This window comes from Tenebrio molitor, chromosome 2, assembly GCF_963966145.1.
Source record: "Tenebrio molitor chromosome 2, icTenMoli1.1, whole genome shotgun sequence".
Taxonomy (NCBI): domain Eukaryota; kingdom Metazoa; phylum Arthropoda; class Insecta; order Coleoptera; family Tenebrionidae; genus Tenebrio; species Tenebrio molitor.
In genome coordinates, this window is record NC_091047.1 from 4,257,638 (window position 1) to 4,274,747 (window position 17,110).

Here is a 17,110-nt window from a genome sequence, read left to right on the forward strand (position 1 = left end):
TTCTGTCGGTGCGGGGGATTGCCCAGCGCCTGTCGTACTCAGTTAACTGAAGCCCCCACGTAGAGCACAAAAAGCCATCGTCAAGTTAAGGGCACCAATAAAAACAGTGTCCCATTTCTTCCAGAGCAGACCTGGTTGTTAAATTAATTTTAGAGTTGTTCATGTTTTATAAATTTATTTATTTAGTTTACTCATTTATTTGTTAATAAAATTTCATTTTATTTCATTTTTAGGCTAATTATAAAATCAGAAAAATATGAGCGACCAGTTTCTCGACCTAACCAATAATCAGTCAGGTCTGAGTGGTATTCGGTTGGATTATTTTCACGTTTGACCGTTGTAGAATGTCAAGATTCCCTTTTCTGGCAGTTTACCGCAATTACCGGATTTGTTCTTTTGATTGACAAATATTTAAACACTTTGTCCTTGTGAAAAATGCGTTTCACTCTCTTAAATAAATATGCAAAATTTCCAAGGTTTATTATAGAACACTTGTCATTTTTCCCAATCGATATCGGCCTCGAATCTCCCATCCAATTTAATTTTTAACGATGTCGTGTTTAATGGACGAGGTAAATGACCATTCCGTGTCCTAAAATTGATTAGAAAAAATATTACAGAGAAAAATTAGTAGCCTGGCGACGTCACGGAAAAGTTCGACGCGGAAAAGTTCGCAACGTGCGTTAAACATTATCCAGTTGAAATTGTTGGAGCAATTACGTCGAGTTTTTGCGTTTTCTGCCACACCATAAACACGCCGATAAGCGAGCGCAGTGGAATTTCGCCAAACTGGTAGCGGCAACGCAAAATTTATTTTCATTCAAGTCTATTTTCGGACCGGGCCAGTTCCGGATATGGTCGATCAAAACTGTGTAAACTCCCAAATTAGCACCTGTGTTTTTTGACCCAAAGAGCCAACTTTATTTGTGTTTTGTCAATTCGTACAGCAGGATTTAATTTATGCCCGAGCGAGTGAAAGTCGACTGAAATGTCACGAAAACTCTCGTCCTTGACTTAATTGGCGATTTGTTGTCGTTCCCATCGATCTCGTTTGCAGAATCCCGGAATAATTCGCCTCTCGCTCATTTCGTACCGGAAAAGGCCGGACCCGGCCGCTTTCTAATTTTCCGGGGCGCTGGGACCCGCCGAGACAATCCTCAGATCATCAAGATTACCGTAATTGTTACAATAATTAGTGCCCCCGATTTTTTTCAACACTTTCTCCAACCTCCTTTCGCCACAGTTTTTCTCTCTTCCGTATCGATTACGTGTTTTCCACGTGTGGAGACAAACCGACTGTTTTTACACACTTTCGCTTGTCGGGGCTCAACGAAATCCGTTTTTCTCTACAAGCCAAATTTTATTCCACCGGGATCGAGCCAGCACTGCAAGATGAGGCAACACCTCACCGACCAGCAGTACTACTTTCACTAGAGTCTGAGACTGAGAACCTATACTCCGTTCGTTGAAGCGATGCAGTGGTCACGTGTCGAGGAGGCTCCGCCTCTCGTTACACGTCATTCATTACGTTGAAGTACTGAATTGGGAACAATTCTTTTACAGCTGAATCAAACTATTGTCTCTCTGTCTTTTGTGGTTGCATCTCTGTTGTCTTGTCCAATACCGAGCAAGCAGAAAATCACGTGACTTTATTACTATGGCTGAGTGAACCTAATGTAGGTCAAACATCACTGATCAAACAGTGAATTTAATTCCAAAATCCAGACCTGTCATCTCAATTTGTCACACTATCAACATGCCTTATATTTACGTTAAACCACATATTTGTAAACACGATTTTGACAACGATAACATCCTCGACTCCGCTATCATTCCTCGGACGATTTTTGTGGCGCTGCAAAATGGGCCGAAACATTTTCCGCCGCTCTATTTCAGGCGGAATGCGATATAGCAGCGATTACGCAACGCCGCACCGGTTCACGTGTGCGGCCTTGCCGTTTTCTCCTGTCTTTGTTTTGGTTGCGCCAACCCGGGTTAATATTTAATCGGCGCCCGCACCTCACTCCCATTTTTTTTTCCAGATGCATAGCGCGAGTTTCGACACCGACATCAGCGGCAAAGACGGGGGCGAGGTCTTGGTGGCCATCGCGGCCTTGGTGACCGAAGGGAGGATACCCGGGAAGCTGAGCAGCAAGACGAAGGGCTTCTACGAGGGGCCCCACTGCCCTCTGAACAAGGCGGCGAAAGAGCACAAGTGCGACCTGACAGACCTGCTGGTGAGGCTCTAAGTGTAGTAGTGTGGTTTGCTTGGGCCTAATCGTACAAGCAAAACGAGTTTTATTGAGTGTGTCCTGTTCGCAGAGCTGACGAGGCTGGGATTACAAATGAAATGTGTTTTGTTGTTCCCAGCTGGTTGTGGTATGAGAGCTGATCGTTATCAACGCTCTCCTGGTGGTTAGCGGGGTCTAAGTATAGGACGGATTCATTGAAAAACTTAGAAAAATAAATTTGTTACTTAAAATAATTGGCGAGGTGTTTACGCGGCCCCCACGGGCGCGGCACGTTCTTTATTGATTGCGTTCGACGTGCGTGCCATAAAATTACAAATTCTATTTATTTTCAACCGGTTATTGGCATCACAAGAGGAAAAGAAAATTTTTTGCGATTAAAAGTTGCGTCGCGTGACGACACGCCACGCACCCGTGCACGGTGGGTTGCCTACTCGACTCGCACAATATTTTTTTGACATTTGAAATTCTTTTTGTGTGATTTGTTTGCCAAACAACTTCTTTTATCAATCAAAACGTCAAAGATTGGTTTTGTGGGAATTTCAGACCGCAATATCAAGCTGTTATTGATTTGCTCTCGAGATTGATCAATTTCGCTTTGAAAGACTCACTTATCGCTCCCATCTTAATTAAACTCCGTCGTGGTTTTACGAAGTTCCTTGTGAAAACAAGTCGAGAATGATTGTTGGCCTAAATTATGAAATTAGCTCGAAGCCACATTTAGTCGTGATTTAGTCGTCGGCGGTTTCTGTTTTGCGTCGAAAAATCAAATTTGCAGTTCGAGCGCCGGAACCTGAAGAGCGAATCCACTTCCGTTGGATAGTTGACTCTCGTTTTATCCGATTAGGTAAAGGTCAAAGGAACGGGGTGGTTTACAAGCTCTCGGCTGATTTATTGCAAGCCACCCTTGTTAACTGTCCCTGAGAGTAATTTAATACGAGAATTGCATTTTAAGGGCGGCTTCCAGGTTTTATGTTTTTTTAAAACCCATTTTTCGGTATTTATTGCGTAAAATGGAGGCCTAAAGGTCATACCAAACACAAACTTGATCGTTATGTAATGTCAATCGTGAACGAGCCTTTTAACTATCACAGATTTGGAATTTGTACAATAAAAAGAAGAATAACACGACCATCAACGGATGTGCTGTCTAGGCCATAAATAATATCTGTTTTATTTGGCCGTATCGGGCATTTATTGCTCTAATACATTATCAGACGCCACATAAAACAAAAATTATTACTGTCATTTCAATCGTTTATGGATTGTGACCGGTATGGATTTTGCTACTGTCGGTAGAAAATAAATACAGAAGAGCGATAAATTATTTTTGTAATTCTGAAAATGCGTCACTTTGGTGTTTTTCCAGTGCTCCTCTTTCGAAAACGTCCGGTCCGAGGTCCTCGACCTGTGGAAGAAGAACATTCCCGTCTGTTTGGAAGTGCTTTTGACTTGTTCTTGTAAAAATGACATTCGTATCAAATCATCCGAGACGTACGACGACGACTTTCTCTTGGAAAAGTGGTATTTCAGCATCAACCATCGAAGGTAAACACCCGAACGAGCGCAAACCCGCACCGGCTCTAACCCCCCCGATTGGTCGATTGCAGAAGTGCCGAACCGCTGTTTTTCAATTTTGTCCAACTGATGAACGCCATCCGGTCCCAACTGTACTTCTCCCAGCTGACGGCGTGGCTGACGGTCCAGGAGGACGACAGCCCCGTCCAGATCACCAACAGGAACCTACGCTACCGCCTCACACTGCCGGGGGAGACGTTCGAGTCGACCCAGTTCACTCTGGCCGCCGTCAAGCACGAATTCCCGCTGACCGACGTCGGGAACGGTTTCACCGCCACCGTGTCGTTCTTGAGTCTGCCGAGGATGGCGACGCTGCCGGGGTTCACGTGTCAGAAGTGCGTGCCGAAGCCGGCGGCCAAGATCAGGGAGAAGAATGGGCTGGTGGACGATCGCATGCATACTGTGTGCACCATGAAGGGGAAACACCGATGCGAGGATTTCGAGGATGTGGACATCAAGAGCAGCAAGGCGGCGTTCAAGAGGTTCTGTCAGAACGGGAAGAAGGAGCATCCATCCACCTCCAGGTAATGATGGGGGTTGGGAGTTTGGTACGGGGCGGGTTGGGAAGGAATTCCAGATCTCCCTCAACCTTCCATGGATCTCCCTTGACTCTTCCTGTATCTTCCCCATATCTCTTTGGTTCCCTTTCGGGTCCTCCTATCTCCTCCAGATTTCCTGTAGCTCCTATGGATTTTTTTGTATCTTCTCCGTATCTTCCATCCCAGACTTTCCTCGACTCTTCCATCCCGTATCTCCCTTGAATTCTCTTGAATCTCCTTATATCTTCCCTGGATCTTCCTTTCTGGATCTCCCTCCATCTTCTGGAACTCCTGCACTTTCTTTGGATCTTCCTTCCGTTCCGGATCTTCCTGTATCTCTCCCGGATCTCGAGTAGGTCGCGTAGATCTGTCGCTTGAATCTTCCCAGTACGGGAGGAAGGAACATTCCTCCACCTCCAGGTGGTAATGATGTTAATAAATTTGTCCGTTCGGCGTGGAATGAGCCCCGTGGGGGTGGGTTGGCAAGGGGTTGATGAAGACTTTGTTGCAGGCCGAAGCTGAGCGTGGACATCCACAAGGCGAACTCGTACTGCTTGCAAGAGTGGCCGCGCAGCTTCCTGCAGACGCAGATCGAGAAGAACCTGATGAACAGCCATAAAAATGATCTCAAAGTAGTGCAAGACAAGGGCAAGCTCCTGCTGGACGCGATCGAGCGGAGCGCTTTGAAGAGTACAAAAGAGCGACGTGCGAGAGATGGTGATAGAAGATGTGATGAAAATTGTGTTCAAAATGGGCAAAAGTATGAAAGTGATACCGGATCATGTGATATGAGCGAAAGTGATATTTCTAGTATTAGGGCTAAAAGCAAATATGACGTAGCTATAGATAATTGTGATAGCATAATTCCGAAATTGAGACACAAAAAAGATGCGGCCAGCATCGAGCACGCAATAATAACCAGAGGAATCAAGAGCAAGCTGACGCTCGAGGATGACGTCGACAAATCCCGCGACAAGTCGGAGGCGAAGAGCGAAGTGGAGATACCGACCGCTCTCGAGCAGGCCAAGTTCCGGAAGGACCTGGACAACGCGGCCTCGATGGTGTTCCACTCCAGGACCGGGCTGCCGCTGACCAGCAGCCCCGCGCCCGTGCGCAGAGGCAAGACGTGCTTCGACTTCGACTCGACCATCAATTCGGTCTCCGCAATCAAAAGGTACAACAGGGAGGAGGCCCGATTTCGGCTAAAGCGCGCTCTGTTGCAGCGCCTTATTCCCGACCAGTTTTTCCACGGATGAGGACAGCGAAAGCGACGGCAGCGTCGTTTCGCCCTGCAGCCCTGAAACTAACGCCGCCCCGAAAAGGGAGCCGGCGCCCGTCAAGTACAGGAGAAAAGGGCACGCGGCGAACTTGCTAGGTTGGTTTTACATTTCTAAGGTCTCGCCATTTTACACACCCGACGCGCCCGTCAAAGCTGGTTCCCCCATCTATGACACGTTTTGTACCCCCTCGATGTCACGACCGATCAAGATTTTTGCGATTGTTTGATTTTGTTAGTGGTGAAATAAATGTCACAGTTTAAACAAGAAATGTTGTCAACAAATAAACGTTAAGTTTTGTTCAGTTTTGTCCCTTTTGTTCAGACGACTGCGCCGCCGCTGGTGGCCGCATTTTAATTTATTAGTTTTATTTCCCATGTGCACGGTGTCTCAATCAGCTCCTCCATCTTGTCAGCACGATTTTCGTTTGTTTTTTCTTTTCGATCTTACTCTTCGGGAAATTATCACAAAGTTATTTTGGAACAAAAAACTTCGACTCTTTTTTTTTGTGAAAATGGAGATGAAGCGAATTTTACTTCGAGATTCACATACTGGGTGTCCCAGGTTTTACTGCAGTGATTTCGTATTGAAAAGGAAGAATTACAGACAAAAAAAAATCCATTTTATTTACAAAAGTGTTCGTTCTACAAAATTTAGCCAAATTTAAATTTTTTCATCACTCATTTATGAATCACTTGGTACTAAATGAGGGGTTGATCCTGAAAAATTTTTCGGATCAAAAACATCACTGTAAAATGCTTCCAAAAATGTCCTGTCGTTTCTTCCTCCGATTTCTTGTATCTCCCTCGGATCTCCTGTTACGCCCACGCATCCTACTTTATCTTTCCTGGATCTGTGTATTTATCCATTATCTCCCTCCAATCCCTGAATCTTACATGGATCTCCCTATACCTTCCCAGATCTACTGTATCTCCCATAAATTTCTCGGATCTCCTTGTATCTCCCACGAATCTCTCTCAGATCTCCTTGTATCTCCCTCGCATTTCTCTGTGTCTTCCACGAATCTCATCATATCTTATGGATCAGCCGTATCCCCCTCGGATCTCCTTGTATCTCCCACGGATCTCTCTGTATCTCCCACTAATTTCTCTCGGATCTCTCTGTGTCTCCCACGAATCTCATTATATCGTCCTATTTTCTCGTAATCTCCGTTTTCCCCGAATATTTCGGTATTTCCTTCAGATCTCCGTCAAATCTCCCGTAGCTCTCATGGATTAGCCGTATCCCCCTACGATCTCCTTGTATCTGCCAAGAATCTCTCTCGGATCTCCCATTATCTCCCTCGGATCTCTGTATCTCCCACGAATCTTATCATATCTTCCTGTTTTCCCATAATCTCCATTTTTTTCCTCCAAATATTTCTGCATTCCTCCAGATATCCCTCGAAATCTCTCATGATCAGCCGTATCTCCTTACATCTCCCTCCGCTCTCTTGTATCTTTCTTAGATGTGTGTGTTTATTCTGGATCTCCTATCTTTTCCTGTATCTCCCTGTCTCTCATTCGCAACTCCTGTATCTTTCCTAGATATCTTCGTGTCTCCCTACACTTGCACCCGGAACTTTTGTATCTCTCTGTATCTCCCTCGGAACTCACGTTATCTTTCCTGGATCTGTGTATTTCTCTTTTATCTTCCTCGGATCCCTAACTTACCTTCCCAGATCTCCTATATCTTCCACAAATCTCCTTGGATTTCTCTGTATCTCCCACGGATCTCATTATATCTTCCTGTTTCCCCCTAATTTCCATTTTTTTCTCCGAGTATTTCCCTATTTCCTCCAGATATTCATTGGATCTCCTGTATCGCCCATGAACAGCCGTATCTCCCTCGGATCTCTTTGTATCTCCCTCCGCTCTCTTGTATCTTTCTTAGATCTCTTTGTATTTATTCCGAACCTTACTATATTTTCCCGCATCTTCTGTATCTCCCTATCTGTCATTCTCAACTCCTGTATCTTTCTTGGATATTTTCATGTCTCCCTATAACTCCCCGGAACTTTTGTATCTTTGTGTGTCCCTATATCTCTCCGAATCTCCTGCACCTCCTTGTTTTCCCAACGATCCCGCTATATGTTCCTATATTGCCCATGGATCTCCCTGTTTCTTCCCATATCACACCCAAATCACCCGATACTTTCGCTGATCAGGATTATCTTCCTGTTTCTCCCCAGAATCTTCTTGTATCTTCTTCAAATCTCTCTGTATTTTCCCTGGATCTCCCGTGGATCGCCCTTAATCTCTCCTTGATTTTTCTGTCTCCTTGTATCTCTCCGTTTCCCTCCTGAATCTCCCCTTATCACTTCCAATTCCCATGGATTTCCGGTATCTTCACTGGGACCGTCCATCTTCCTGCCCCCCGGTACCAAGTTTTTACTCAAACCCTTTTAATTAATTTTTGTAGCGTCAAAACTTGGGACTACTCGTACAGAGTGTAACTGATTGATCAGAAAAAATGTGTGATAAGCGTCCGTTACGCAACGGTTGGATTTACGTCATCGGCTGTCGCGTATCGACGTTTTTTCCAACCATTTTTTCAGATAAGTTTGGCGCAGGTTTATTTTGTTTGGAGAGATATTTCACTTGCACCCTGTACTCGATCTTCCTCGGCGGAAAGTCGTTGTTGCCCCCGCCACTGTCCCCTTGCATGCTACGACAGAGAGCCATGCGACGTGCCTTACTGAGCTTGTGGTTGTTGCAGGAAGTTTCGAAGAGTCGGTATTAAACGGCCGTCTTGAACCAGTGTCAACCGTCCATGGCTTCACCGCTGAACTAGGGGCCAGTGGTTCTTTCGTTCCTAAACATCTCGTTGTTCCTGTAACTGTATTTTTTTACACGCTGGGTGATAACGACAAAGTTTCATCTCCATACCTGGTACAGTCGAGCAGTCGAGTGCGAACGGAGTAACGGCGATCTTTTCCAGAGCCACATTAATCTAGGCAAGAAGGGCTACAACGTGCCCAAGTCTGGGACCGTCCAGGTCACCCTGTTCAACCCTCTGGGGACGGTGGTGAAGATGTTCGTCATCATGTACGACCTGAGCGACATGCCGCCCAACTCGCAAACCTTCATCCGCCAGAGGACGCTCTACATGCCGACCAACTGCAAGGAGGAGGACGTCGAGTGGGGGCCCAAGTGGCTGCGCTACCTCATCCATCTGCGGTGAGTCCCGCCACACAGTCCGGAGCTTTTAAACAGGTTTGCGCAGGTTCATCAGCTCCAAGTCCGGCAAGGTCTATCTCCACAGCGACATCCGCATGATCATCTTCCGCAAGAGCGATATGGACACCGCCACGGCGCACGACATTGACATGAGCTACGAGCTGCGCAGCTTCACGCACATGCCGGTCAACCCTAGATTCTCACCCCGGAAGTAACTAGAAGTCAAATTAGAAGAGGCACGAATTTCCAGGCTACACTATCATATTTGCTGTTCGTTATTTAGTTGTTTCGTGCAGAAGTGATGGTCCTAGAGGTTTCTTTGCGACAATTTCGTTAGGAGAAATAGCTCATTACTGCCATTGTTGTAAATATATGTAAATATTGATTCTGTTTGGATTTTAAGGACAATACTGGTATTTCATTGGCTGTTTCGTTGAAATTATAGATTAGGCGTTGATTACTTTTTAATTGTGGAATCGGCAATTTTAAATTTAGATTAGCACCAGTATCTACATTATATTGACAACATATAAAATTATATTATCGTACGAGTATCAGAGATATTTATTATTATACATGATCATAGAATTATACTAATTTTGTATTAGTAAATGAAAATAAATGTGTGAAAAAATAATTTTTATTTCCAACAATATCACATCTAAAACACCTCCGGCTTGTCCTTCACCTCTTCATAAATTCGCTTCTCGACGAGGGGCAACAACGTCCTGTCTTCCCCCACGTTACAACTTATGTAGACAGTCTTGTTGAGCTTCTTCGACATCCTCAGAGCCATACTCTTCGACACATCCTCCTCCATGAAGTCCCCGAACAGTCGCGTCCCAATCGGCAAATTGTCGTACCGGTTCAGCAACGACACGAACATGCTACTGAGCTGCATATTGCGCTTGTCGTTGATAAATACAAGCACAGAGTCCGACATCTTCAGCACTTGATAGATTATTTTCCGATCGTTGATCGCAGCGTTAAATTGGTGCAGCGAAAAGTTTGAGGTTATGTACTCGATCGTGTTACCACCGTCACCACTCGCCTTCTCCGCTCCTTCCGACATGTTTCCGTCCAAACCTTACAAGTGTTTAATAAGCTGAAACACCTCAAGATAATACTGTTCTTCTAATTCTACAACTAAATTGTATTTATATTAAGTGAGGTTAGGTTTCTTCTTTGCTTGTCATTATGACAGCGATCACCAGTGGCGTAACATAGGTACACAGGAATCCATCAAAGTCTCCAATTTTATTAATAGCGTAAATAGAAACCGTACAAGCGTGGTAATAAATCGATTACATTAAATACTGGAATCTGGGGTGTTTCTTGTTGTCCCGTTTGGCCCGCACTTTGTCCCAATCGTACGCCGAAGGATCATCCCCCATTTCCAGATGATCCAGGATCTCGGGGGATGTAAACAGTTCTGGTTCGTACTCGAATCGGTCGGCTATGTCGGCCCACCCCGGCACTAAAAATTCAACTTACAACAAATTACAACAAAAGGGAAACTCACGTTGGTCCCTCTTGTCAACAGTTTGTCCGTAGTCCAGGTTCTGGAAGAAATTTACAAAAACATTTGGATGTAAAGGGTTTACAAGAGGAGTACCTCGTTGCGGCGACCTATTCGCGGGACGGATTTCGATGCTTTCATGAAGAACTTTCCCATCTCGTCGATGTTGGTGTTTTTGGAGTTGCTGCGTCCAATTCGGGGGACATTTTTGGCGGCCTTCAGGAAGTAGTTGCTGTCGCCGAGGCTGTTGTGCAGCAAGCTGTAAAAGAGGACCACTACTGTTAAGATGCCGTAACAACGCATTGTAGCCGGAGAACTGCACTACTGCGGTTGTTGGATGGCTTTTATACCGAAAGTGTTGACTCATTGGTATTCTGTGGGACGAGACCCTCATTGAGGAACATCTGCGTTTTATTTTTATTCAGGTGGTGACACAAGAATCGTTTATTCAAAACGAATCATCTTTATTCAAGCGTGTTCGTCAAAAACAGGATTTGTAGGTTATAAAACACACTAAATAAAAATCTTGTATTTATTAAATAATTATTTGGTGTTATACAAGTTGAGAGTTAGTTCTCTGGATAGTTGTAAGGACAAGTATACGGTCGACTGTTTCTTATATCGGTTTCAAGACATTGTGTGATGGTCTGAAAAACGTAGTCTGGATAGATCGAAGCCCCAAGCTCTATCAAATCCGAACAGGGCAGCTTGAAAGCAATAACTTTGGTCGCAATGTGGGCACGAATCAATCCAAAATCAGTCTCGACATTAGCTTGTGCCGCTTCCACCTGCGTTATGAAGAAATCATAGCAACTGTCATCTTTGGCGAAGGATTTACACTCCTCCAGACTCCTGGAGTAGCACCCCAGAAGATCTTTCTGTTGCAAACGCACGTCCGACAAAAACACATTTTTGAGACTGTCGAGCGCCGCTTCCGTCAAAATCGAACAGTTTCTCGCCCGTTGGGCCAATTTGCTTCCGAAATCTTCAAAGCGCCTTAAGTAGTAACTCCCCAAACATTTGGAATTGTCGATATTCTGCGTACTTGCGTTGATTTGTAGCACATACGATTCCATTTCATTAATTTTACCGTTGAGGCCTTTAATTGCGGATTGTTCCATATTTTTGAGGTCAGCAACTTTCGTCATAAATTGAGCATTAAGAAAATCTTCCGTAGTTTTGGCATTTTCATTGGTCAAGCTTACGAAATTGTTGTACGCTTCTTCGGCAGCTTCTTGTCCACTCTTCACGGTTTTGGGCAAGGCTGAGATTCCCTGAAATCATCAATTGAAGAAATTAGTCGATTTACTTGAGACACTTACGTCAAAAGCAGCAAGAAGAAGAAGAGGCAAGATGAACATTTTTGGAAACATGTTCGATTGAACGATGAGACAGGACTGAGCAGAGGAAGAAAAATGAGCAATTTATAATCTCTTCATATCAATTTGATCTTGTTTTTTGTTTTGAAGCTTTTGATAGAAGATTTTGTCAGTTAATCTTTTACAAACAATAAACCGGATTAAGGTCCGAATTTATAAGAATTCAGTACAAAGGAAAAAACAACAATTGCAACATTTGATATTTATCTGTGGTACTTGTTTTGACCCAAAAAGAACAAACATCAGATAGCAATCAACATGGTTATCAGTGCTATGTATAAATATGTCAGTTGGATCAAATCAATCAGTCTTTCTAGTAGAAGCTGCGAAAATGGTGGCGAAGCAATTCCTCTCTGTGGTAATTCTTGGCTTGGCTGTTTGTCAGGTATGTGATTTTATACATTTTGGAAAAAGTGTTACCGAAGAGTTTTAGGTTTCAGGAAGCACGATCAAAGATGCTGAATTGGCGCTGAAGCAACTGGACGACCTCACCCTTGTAGTCCAGGGTTACATACATACCCTCTCGGACTATCAAGTTTATCTGTTCCATGGTACAGTGGACCGAATGGTTAACGCCACCAAGCAAGACATCGACACTCAGATTAATGAGATCCTCTCAAAAATCACCAGTCTGAGTGAGAACGTTGAGTCGACAGGTACAAACGCCGACGTATGTTTGGGCACAGCCCAAAGCGATTTGGAAGAGTTTTCCAACGACCTAAAGAACAGACTGATGGAATGTTCTGGTAGCATGATAAGGACAGGGAACGACCATTTGGACTCGACGTGGAACAGAATCTGGTACGAGTACGACATCGACTATCAATGCAGCAAGATGAGTTTCGTTCAGTGCAGTCAGTACGAGACCGAAGGTTGCGTTGATGAGGTGTTGAGTACTATAAATAAAGCTACAATTAGCCTAAGCAAAGCGTCTCAAGTGTTGAAAGCAGATACGTCCAATCAAATACCTGGAATGAATTTTCCTTGTCGACAGATGATCCTACAAGAATTGGGTATTTATCCGTCGTTGATTCTGACTTTTGTGCAGACGTGTCTGGATAGTGCCATAGCGGGGATCTATTCTTTTACATGTTAATAATCTCAAAGAAAATGAAGTTGGTAGATATAGCACAGATGATTTTTACAGTGGTTTACGACACTGTTCAGTAACAGCAGTTTTGTCAAATTAAATACAATATACAGAAATACAGATACATCTTTATATAAATTGCTTTTTCTTTCGGCCCTCATAGTCCCCAAGAAGTCTAAATCTTGGTCGGGAATCAGTACCAGATGGTCTGGTGGTGTGCTTTGCAAGTTAGTGGCAACGATAAAGTAATTACAAGAAACTAAAAAATAGAATTTCTGTTGATTTTACTAACGAGCGTTCAGAAAAGTACGTGGTCGAGCAGACCGTAGTTTCTTCTTTAAATACTTAATGTCACTTTTACTTTATTGTAAGTGAAATCATTAATGTAAAGTAAAAACCATTATGTAGCTCTAAGAAAACCAAGAAAACCAACTGTAGTTGGTCAGAAATAAAATGAGGATTGATACTTATGGTTTGACAGCTGGTGAAGCCATACGTTAGAAGAAACAAAAGGAAGCACCAGATCCCAGATCAGTTGACCATATTTTTTTAACCTCTTTGCAACTTCTATTTAAATATTCTTAGATGATGAAAAAGTAATCTGAAGAATTGTTGTGACAGACATTTAACAGATTTTCTTCTAGTTTCTTCAGAAATAGAAGTATAGGTTTTGTTTACGCTTAATTTTAAATTTAAGCTTCCTAGCAGATGAGTAGCTTATATCAAGAGCACTTTGTACGTTTGATAAAATCTTGTTTTGATCGTCAAATGTTCATTTCCGACCAAGTATCTCGCAATCAACAAATAGAGGTGAATCACTTGAACGTTTATCTGTTCTAAGAAATGATTCAGATTTTGACACAACAGAAGAAGAAACAGCATTTGCAGTAGAGCGGTTTGGCTTTTGAGAGATTCATCGAACATATGTAGGTCTTTGGAAACATTTTTGAGCATGACCAAAAGACTTTCTAAGGTGTTTCCAGCATTTTAAGATGGTGAAGAACTGATTCTTTATCCTTCATGACTCTTGGGCAGCCTGTGTGGAGAGTACCATAGCAGAATCTATTTCTTTAGTTGGTTAAAAGCTCAAAGAAATTCTGGACCAGATGCAAATCCAAATAATTTTTGTATCTGTTAAAGAGATTATTATCATTATTAATCTCTAGAGTCAAAAGTACGCACTTAAAATTTCAATCAAATCTACGTTTCGCCGGTTATCAATTGTTATTAACCTTGAGAGTAAAAATTTCGCAGTAAGATTGAAATTCAAAGATAGACCGGAAGTGAAACACTTGAACCCTTATCTATCCAGGTTGGAGATGATTTTGATAGGCATTCTAATAAAAAAACACTCTATTGTGCTACTTTGATACATGTAGGTGTGTTATTTTTATTTTTTTATTCATTACACTAGGTTTTAAAGAGAACCCTTGTGGATATCCAAATATCTACTTCCACCAAACAAGAATTGATGAAAATGATGGATTAGCCAATTTGCGTCAGTCTAGATAGAGAAGACGATCTGGATCTGGACTCTAGACCAAGAATAGTAGATTATATCATTAAAAGTAGAAGTGAATGTTTTTATGGCTAAGCCCAGAAAGACCTTCTACTCTGAAATGATATAAGTATACTATTTTATCTTCAAGCGGATCACAAAAAAAAATCGGACATGAACTCATTTATTTATTTTCTTTTGCTGCAGTCACAGTAAAATGATCATTTTCAAACATACAATTTTCAAATTTTAAGACAACAGTAATTCCTAGTTCTCTTGTTGCAATATTATTAGTACATATTTGAAGTGTAAAGTTTACTTTTTAACGTTGAACGGCCATCTTGCTATTTTTGATTTTGACATCTGTCATCCATACACATAGGCGACACGTGTTAGGTACATCACAGTGGTACCGGTTAAATATTGTGTAATTTTTTTTTTTAATAGGGATAATTATAAAATATTTCGTGTAATTATTAATAAATAAATCGTGAGAAATGCTTCAAATGACTTTACATTTGACTCGGTCGAACTGTCTGTGGATATTTCAACTCCTAGGATTTGAAGTGCTTCAAGTCCGGTAACAAAAAAGCTACTTCAATCGTTGTTGTATTTGTATTTTTGTTGTGCACTAGGAAATTGTTATTTAATAATAGCTATTTATGCAACGAGTTGCAAAATGAGCGTCTTTTTTGCACTAGACATGATAATTGGACCACGAGTGTCAACGAGTGGTCTAACATGTCGTGTGCAAAAAATAGCCATTTTGCTACGTGTTTCATACAAGATTTTTTCTAATTTAGTTACGAAAAGCACACATTCTAATTAAAATCCTGCTAAAATCTGCTATTTCAATAATTTTCCGGGATAATAATACTAATGTCACTTTTTAACACTAGTGATAATATAATGTCACTTTTTTAACTAGTTATTAAATGAACCACGTTTGACAACTAAAATGACATATCACAATGGTTACTTTTCGTAACTGAATTAGAAAAAAATATTTTTGTAAAAACCATCAGATGAATCATCGTTTTAGTTCCAATTTTACACAACGTTCGATTTGTGTTTCTAGTTATTGCTAATAAAGCAATAAACAAAACAAAATTGTTGCAAAACATTAGATATTGTTATCTGTTATCAAATTGATAGCAACCATTTTTGTATCATTTTGTGCATTTCAGGTTCCACGGAAAACCCTCGAAGATGCCCAAAGGATTTAATTTGCCGAATTATTTTCGTAAACATTTTATTAATAATCGCAACAACATTTAATTAAATCGAAAATAATCGTATCCAATTTAAGAGGAAAACTGGTAAAATGTGGAAAAGCTCAATTTATATTCACATATGTATTCATTTTATATTGTTTACTCCTTCATAATACGTCAAAGCTGTCTAAACTTACATTGCAACTACTTAGTACACGTTGCCATATTAAAAGTATGGTATCGTTCTTAAATAACCAATGGCAAACCTGCTATTAATAATTGTAACCATGACAACTACCAGTGGAGGGATCTCCGAGGGCGGGGTTAACAGGAGCATGCGTGCAACGATTGGTGCTTAGTCCATGTACAAACCTCCTTCCCCCAGACTGTGAGGAAAAAGTGGTTAGCATCACTAAAAGTGTGACTATCGACCGATAGAGGTCGCAGACTGTCCAAAACCGTATCTTCGGAACGGTTGTGGATGGTTTGTCGTCGTCTTATTGGAAAGTTGAAATATCCTGCTAAGAACAAATTTGTCAGTAATAAATAATGTATGGTAATAAAAATGTAAATTGGCGACGATTAAGCGTTTTATGAAGTGCTGGATGAAGGTTTTATGTGAGACACTCTGTATTTGTCAGGATCCTGGAAGAATCTTCTTCAATAACACAAACCGTCGACGGTTTTTATTAATTTCGTGTGATTTACAGCCAACAATAATTATAATTTGGCATTTCGGATTGTGTCATCTGAGTCAGCCTTGATCCTCGCCTTAACATTTGCGTTTGCAAAACAGGCAAATTTACGACTGTCGTGAGACATAAACAACGAGGAGGAAACCGAGGCGATCGAATTTGGCGGTGGCCACTACACAATCCAGAAAGAAGAGTGAACTCTGTAATGAACATTTCATTGGTGGCAGTTACCACGAGTTCGCACACATCCCATCATTTTTCGAACGTCTCTGCAAATTCATATAATTAGAGGAGCAGAAATCGTAAAACGGCCGTTGTAAACTTCGGCGGTGAACCTATCCGAAGACAAAGAGAATCGAACGGACGAAAAGTGGGAGTAAATCGGCTGATGTAAATTAGAGACGTTGAAATGTCCGTTTCAGGTAAGTGTAACAAGGACGCCACTGCCCCTTCGAGCGAATGACCCACATAGGGAGAACGGACGAATCCCGGATTTGGCACCTGCGGAAAATGCGTGGGGACTGTCCGGGCTTGGTGAATTCCTCAGGTTCTCGGCGCCGACGAAAGAATCCCCAAAAAGTTTCATTTTCACGACGATGCTCTAATTCTAAGTTCTAACGGACAAGGTTTATGGCGTGGGTTCTCAGAAACAAATACGGTGCACGTGTGATAATTTCTATGATTATTACTCCATTTACAACAGAAATTATGCATCTCTTGTGTGTAATTTATACACTGTGAATTGACACAAATATTTTTCCTGGTTAAAAAGTGAAGATCAGCGCTTGTCAGATGTGAAAAAATACAGTTTTTCTTCAAGCGCCTTTGTGTATCTCTATAGAAATAGTTGAAGTGGCATTTTTTGTAACCGGACTTGAAACACTTCAAATCCT

At 42.0% G+C, this 17,110-nt stretch overlaps 4 protein-coding genes across 6 annotated transcripts in view; 2 read left to right on the forward strand and 2 right to left on the reverse strand.

Annotated features, from left to right (window-relative positions):
- The window catches only part of atos (atossa), a 34,192-nt gene extending 24,733 nt beyond the window's left edge, over positions 1-9,459 (forward strand). For both annotated transcript variants that reach the window (XM_069038796.1, XM_069038795.1), the window contains exons 2-9: positions 2,043-2,237; positions 3,619-3,797; positions 3,860-4,351; positions 4,878-5,540; positions 5,590-5,741; positions 8,362-8,534; positions 8,584-8,822; positions 8,869-9,459. In XM_069038796.1, the coding sequence (XP_068894897.1) occupies positions 2,043-2,237; positions 3,619-3,797; positions 3,860-4,351; positions 4,878-5,540; positions 5,590-5,741; positions 8,362-8,534; positions 8,584-8,822; positions 8,869-9,037 (2,262 nt within the window). In that variant the 3' untranslated portion in view covers positions 9,038-9,459. The remainder of the gene's footprint in view (positions 1-2,042; positions 2,238-3,618; positions 3,798-3,859; positions 4,352-4,877; positions 5,541-5,589; positions 5,742-8,361; positions 8,535-8,583; positions 8,823-8,868) is intronic.
- LOC138123945 (proteasome assembly chaperone 4) lies at positions 9,447-10,048 on the reverse strand. Its single transcript, XM_069038812.1, has one exon. It carries the CDS (start codon positions 9,892-9,894, stop codon positions 9,484-9,486), a length of 411 nt encoding a protein of 136 aa, XP_068894913.1. The 5' UTR covers positions 9,895-10,048; the 3' UTR covers positions 9,447-9,483.
- A 12-nt stretch (positions 10,049-10,060) lies between these two features.
- Positions 10,061-11,821, reverse strand: LOC138123942 (uncharacterized). 2 transcript variants are annotated; one of them, XM_069038808.1, is made up of 4 exons: positions 11,664-11,821; positions 10,438-11,615; positions 10,345-10,384; positions 10,061-10,299 (listed from the first exon to the last, which is right to left on the reverse strand). In XM_069038808.1, exons 2-4 carry the CDS (start codon positions 10,642-10,644, stop codon positions 10,127-10,129), a joined length of 420 nt encoding a protein of 139 aa, XP_068894909.1. In that variant the 5' UTR covers positions 10,645-11,615; positions 11,664-11,821; the 3' UTR covers positions 10,061-10,126. The 2 variants fall into 2 exon arrangements, with proteins under 2 accessions (XP_068894909.1, XP_068894908.1); XM_069038807.1 differs by lacking the exons at positions 10,061-10,299; positions 10,345-10,384 and having other exon boundaries at positions 10,860-11,615.
- Positions 11,822-12,020: 199 nt separating this feature from the next.
- Positions 12,021-12,948, forward strand: LOC138123943 (uncharacterized). The gene is made up of 2 exons (XM_069038809.1): positions 12,021-12,105; positions 12,154-12,948. The coding sequence occupies exons 1-2, from the start codon at positions 12,052-12,054 to the stop codon at positions 12,814-12,816; spliced, it is 717 nt and encodes a 238-aa protein (XP_068894910.1). The 5' UTR covers positions 12,021-12,051; the 3' UTR covers positions 12,817-12,948.
- The last annotated feature ends 4,162 nt before the right edge of the window (positions 12,949-17,110 follow it).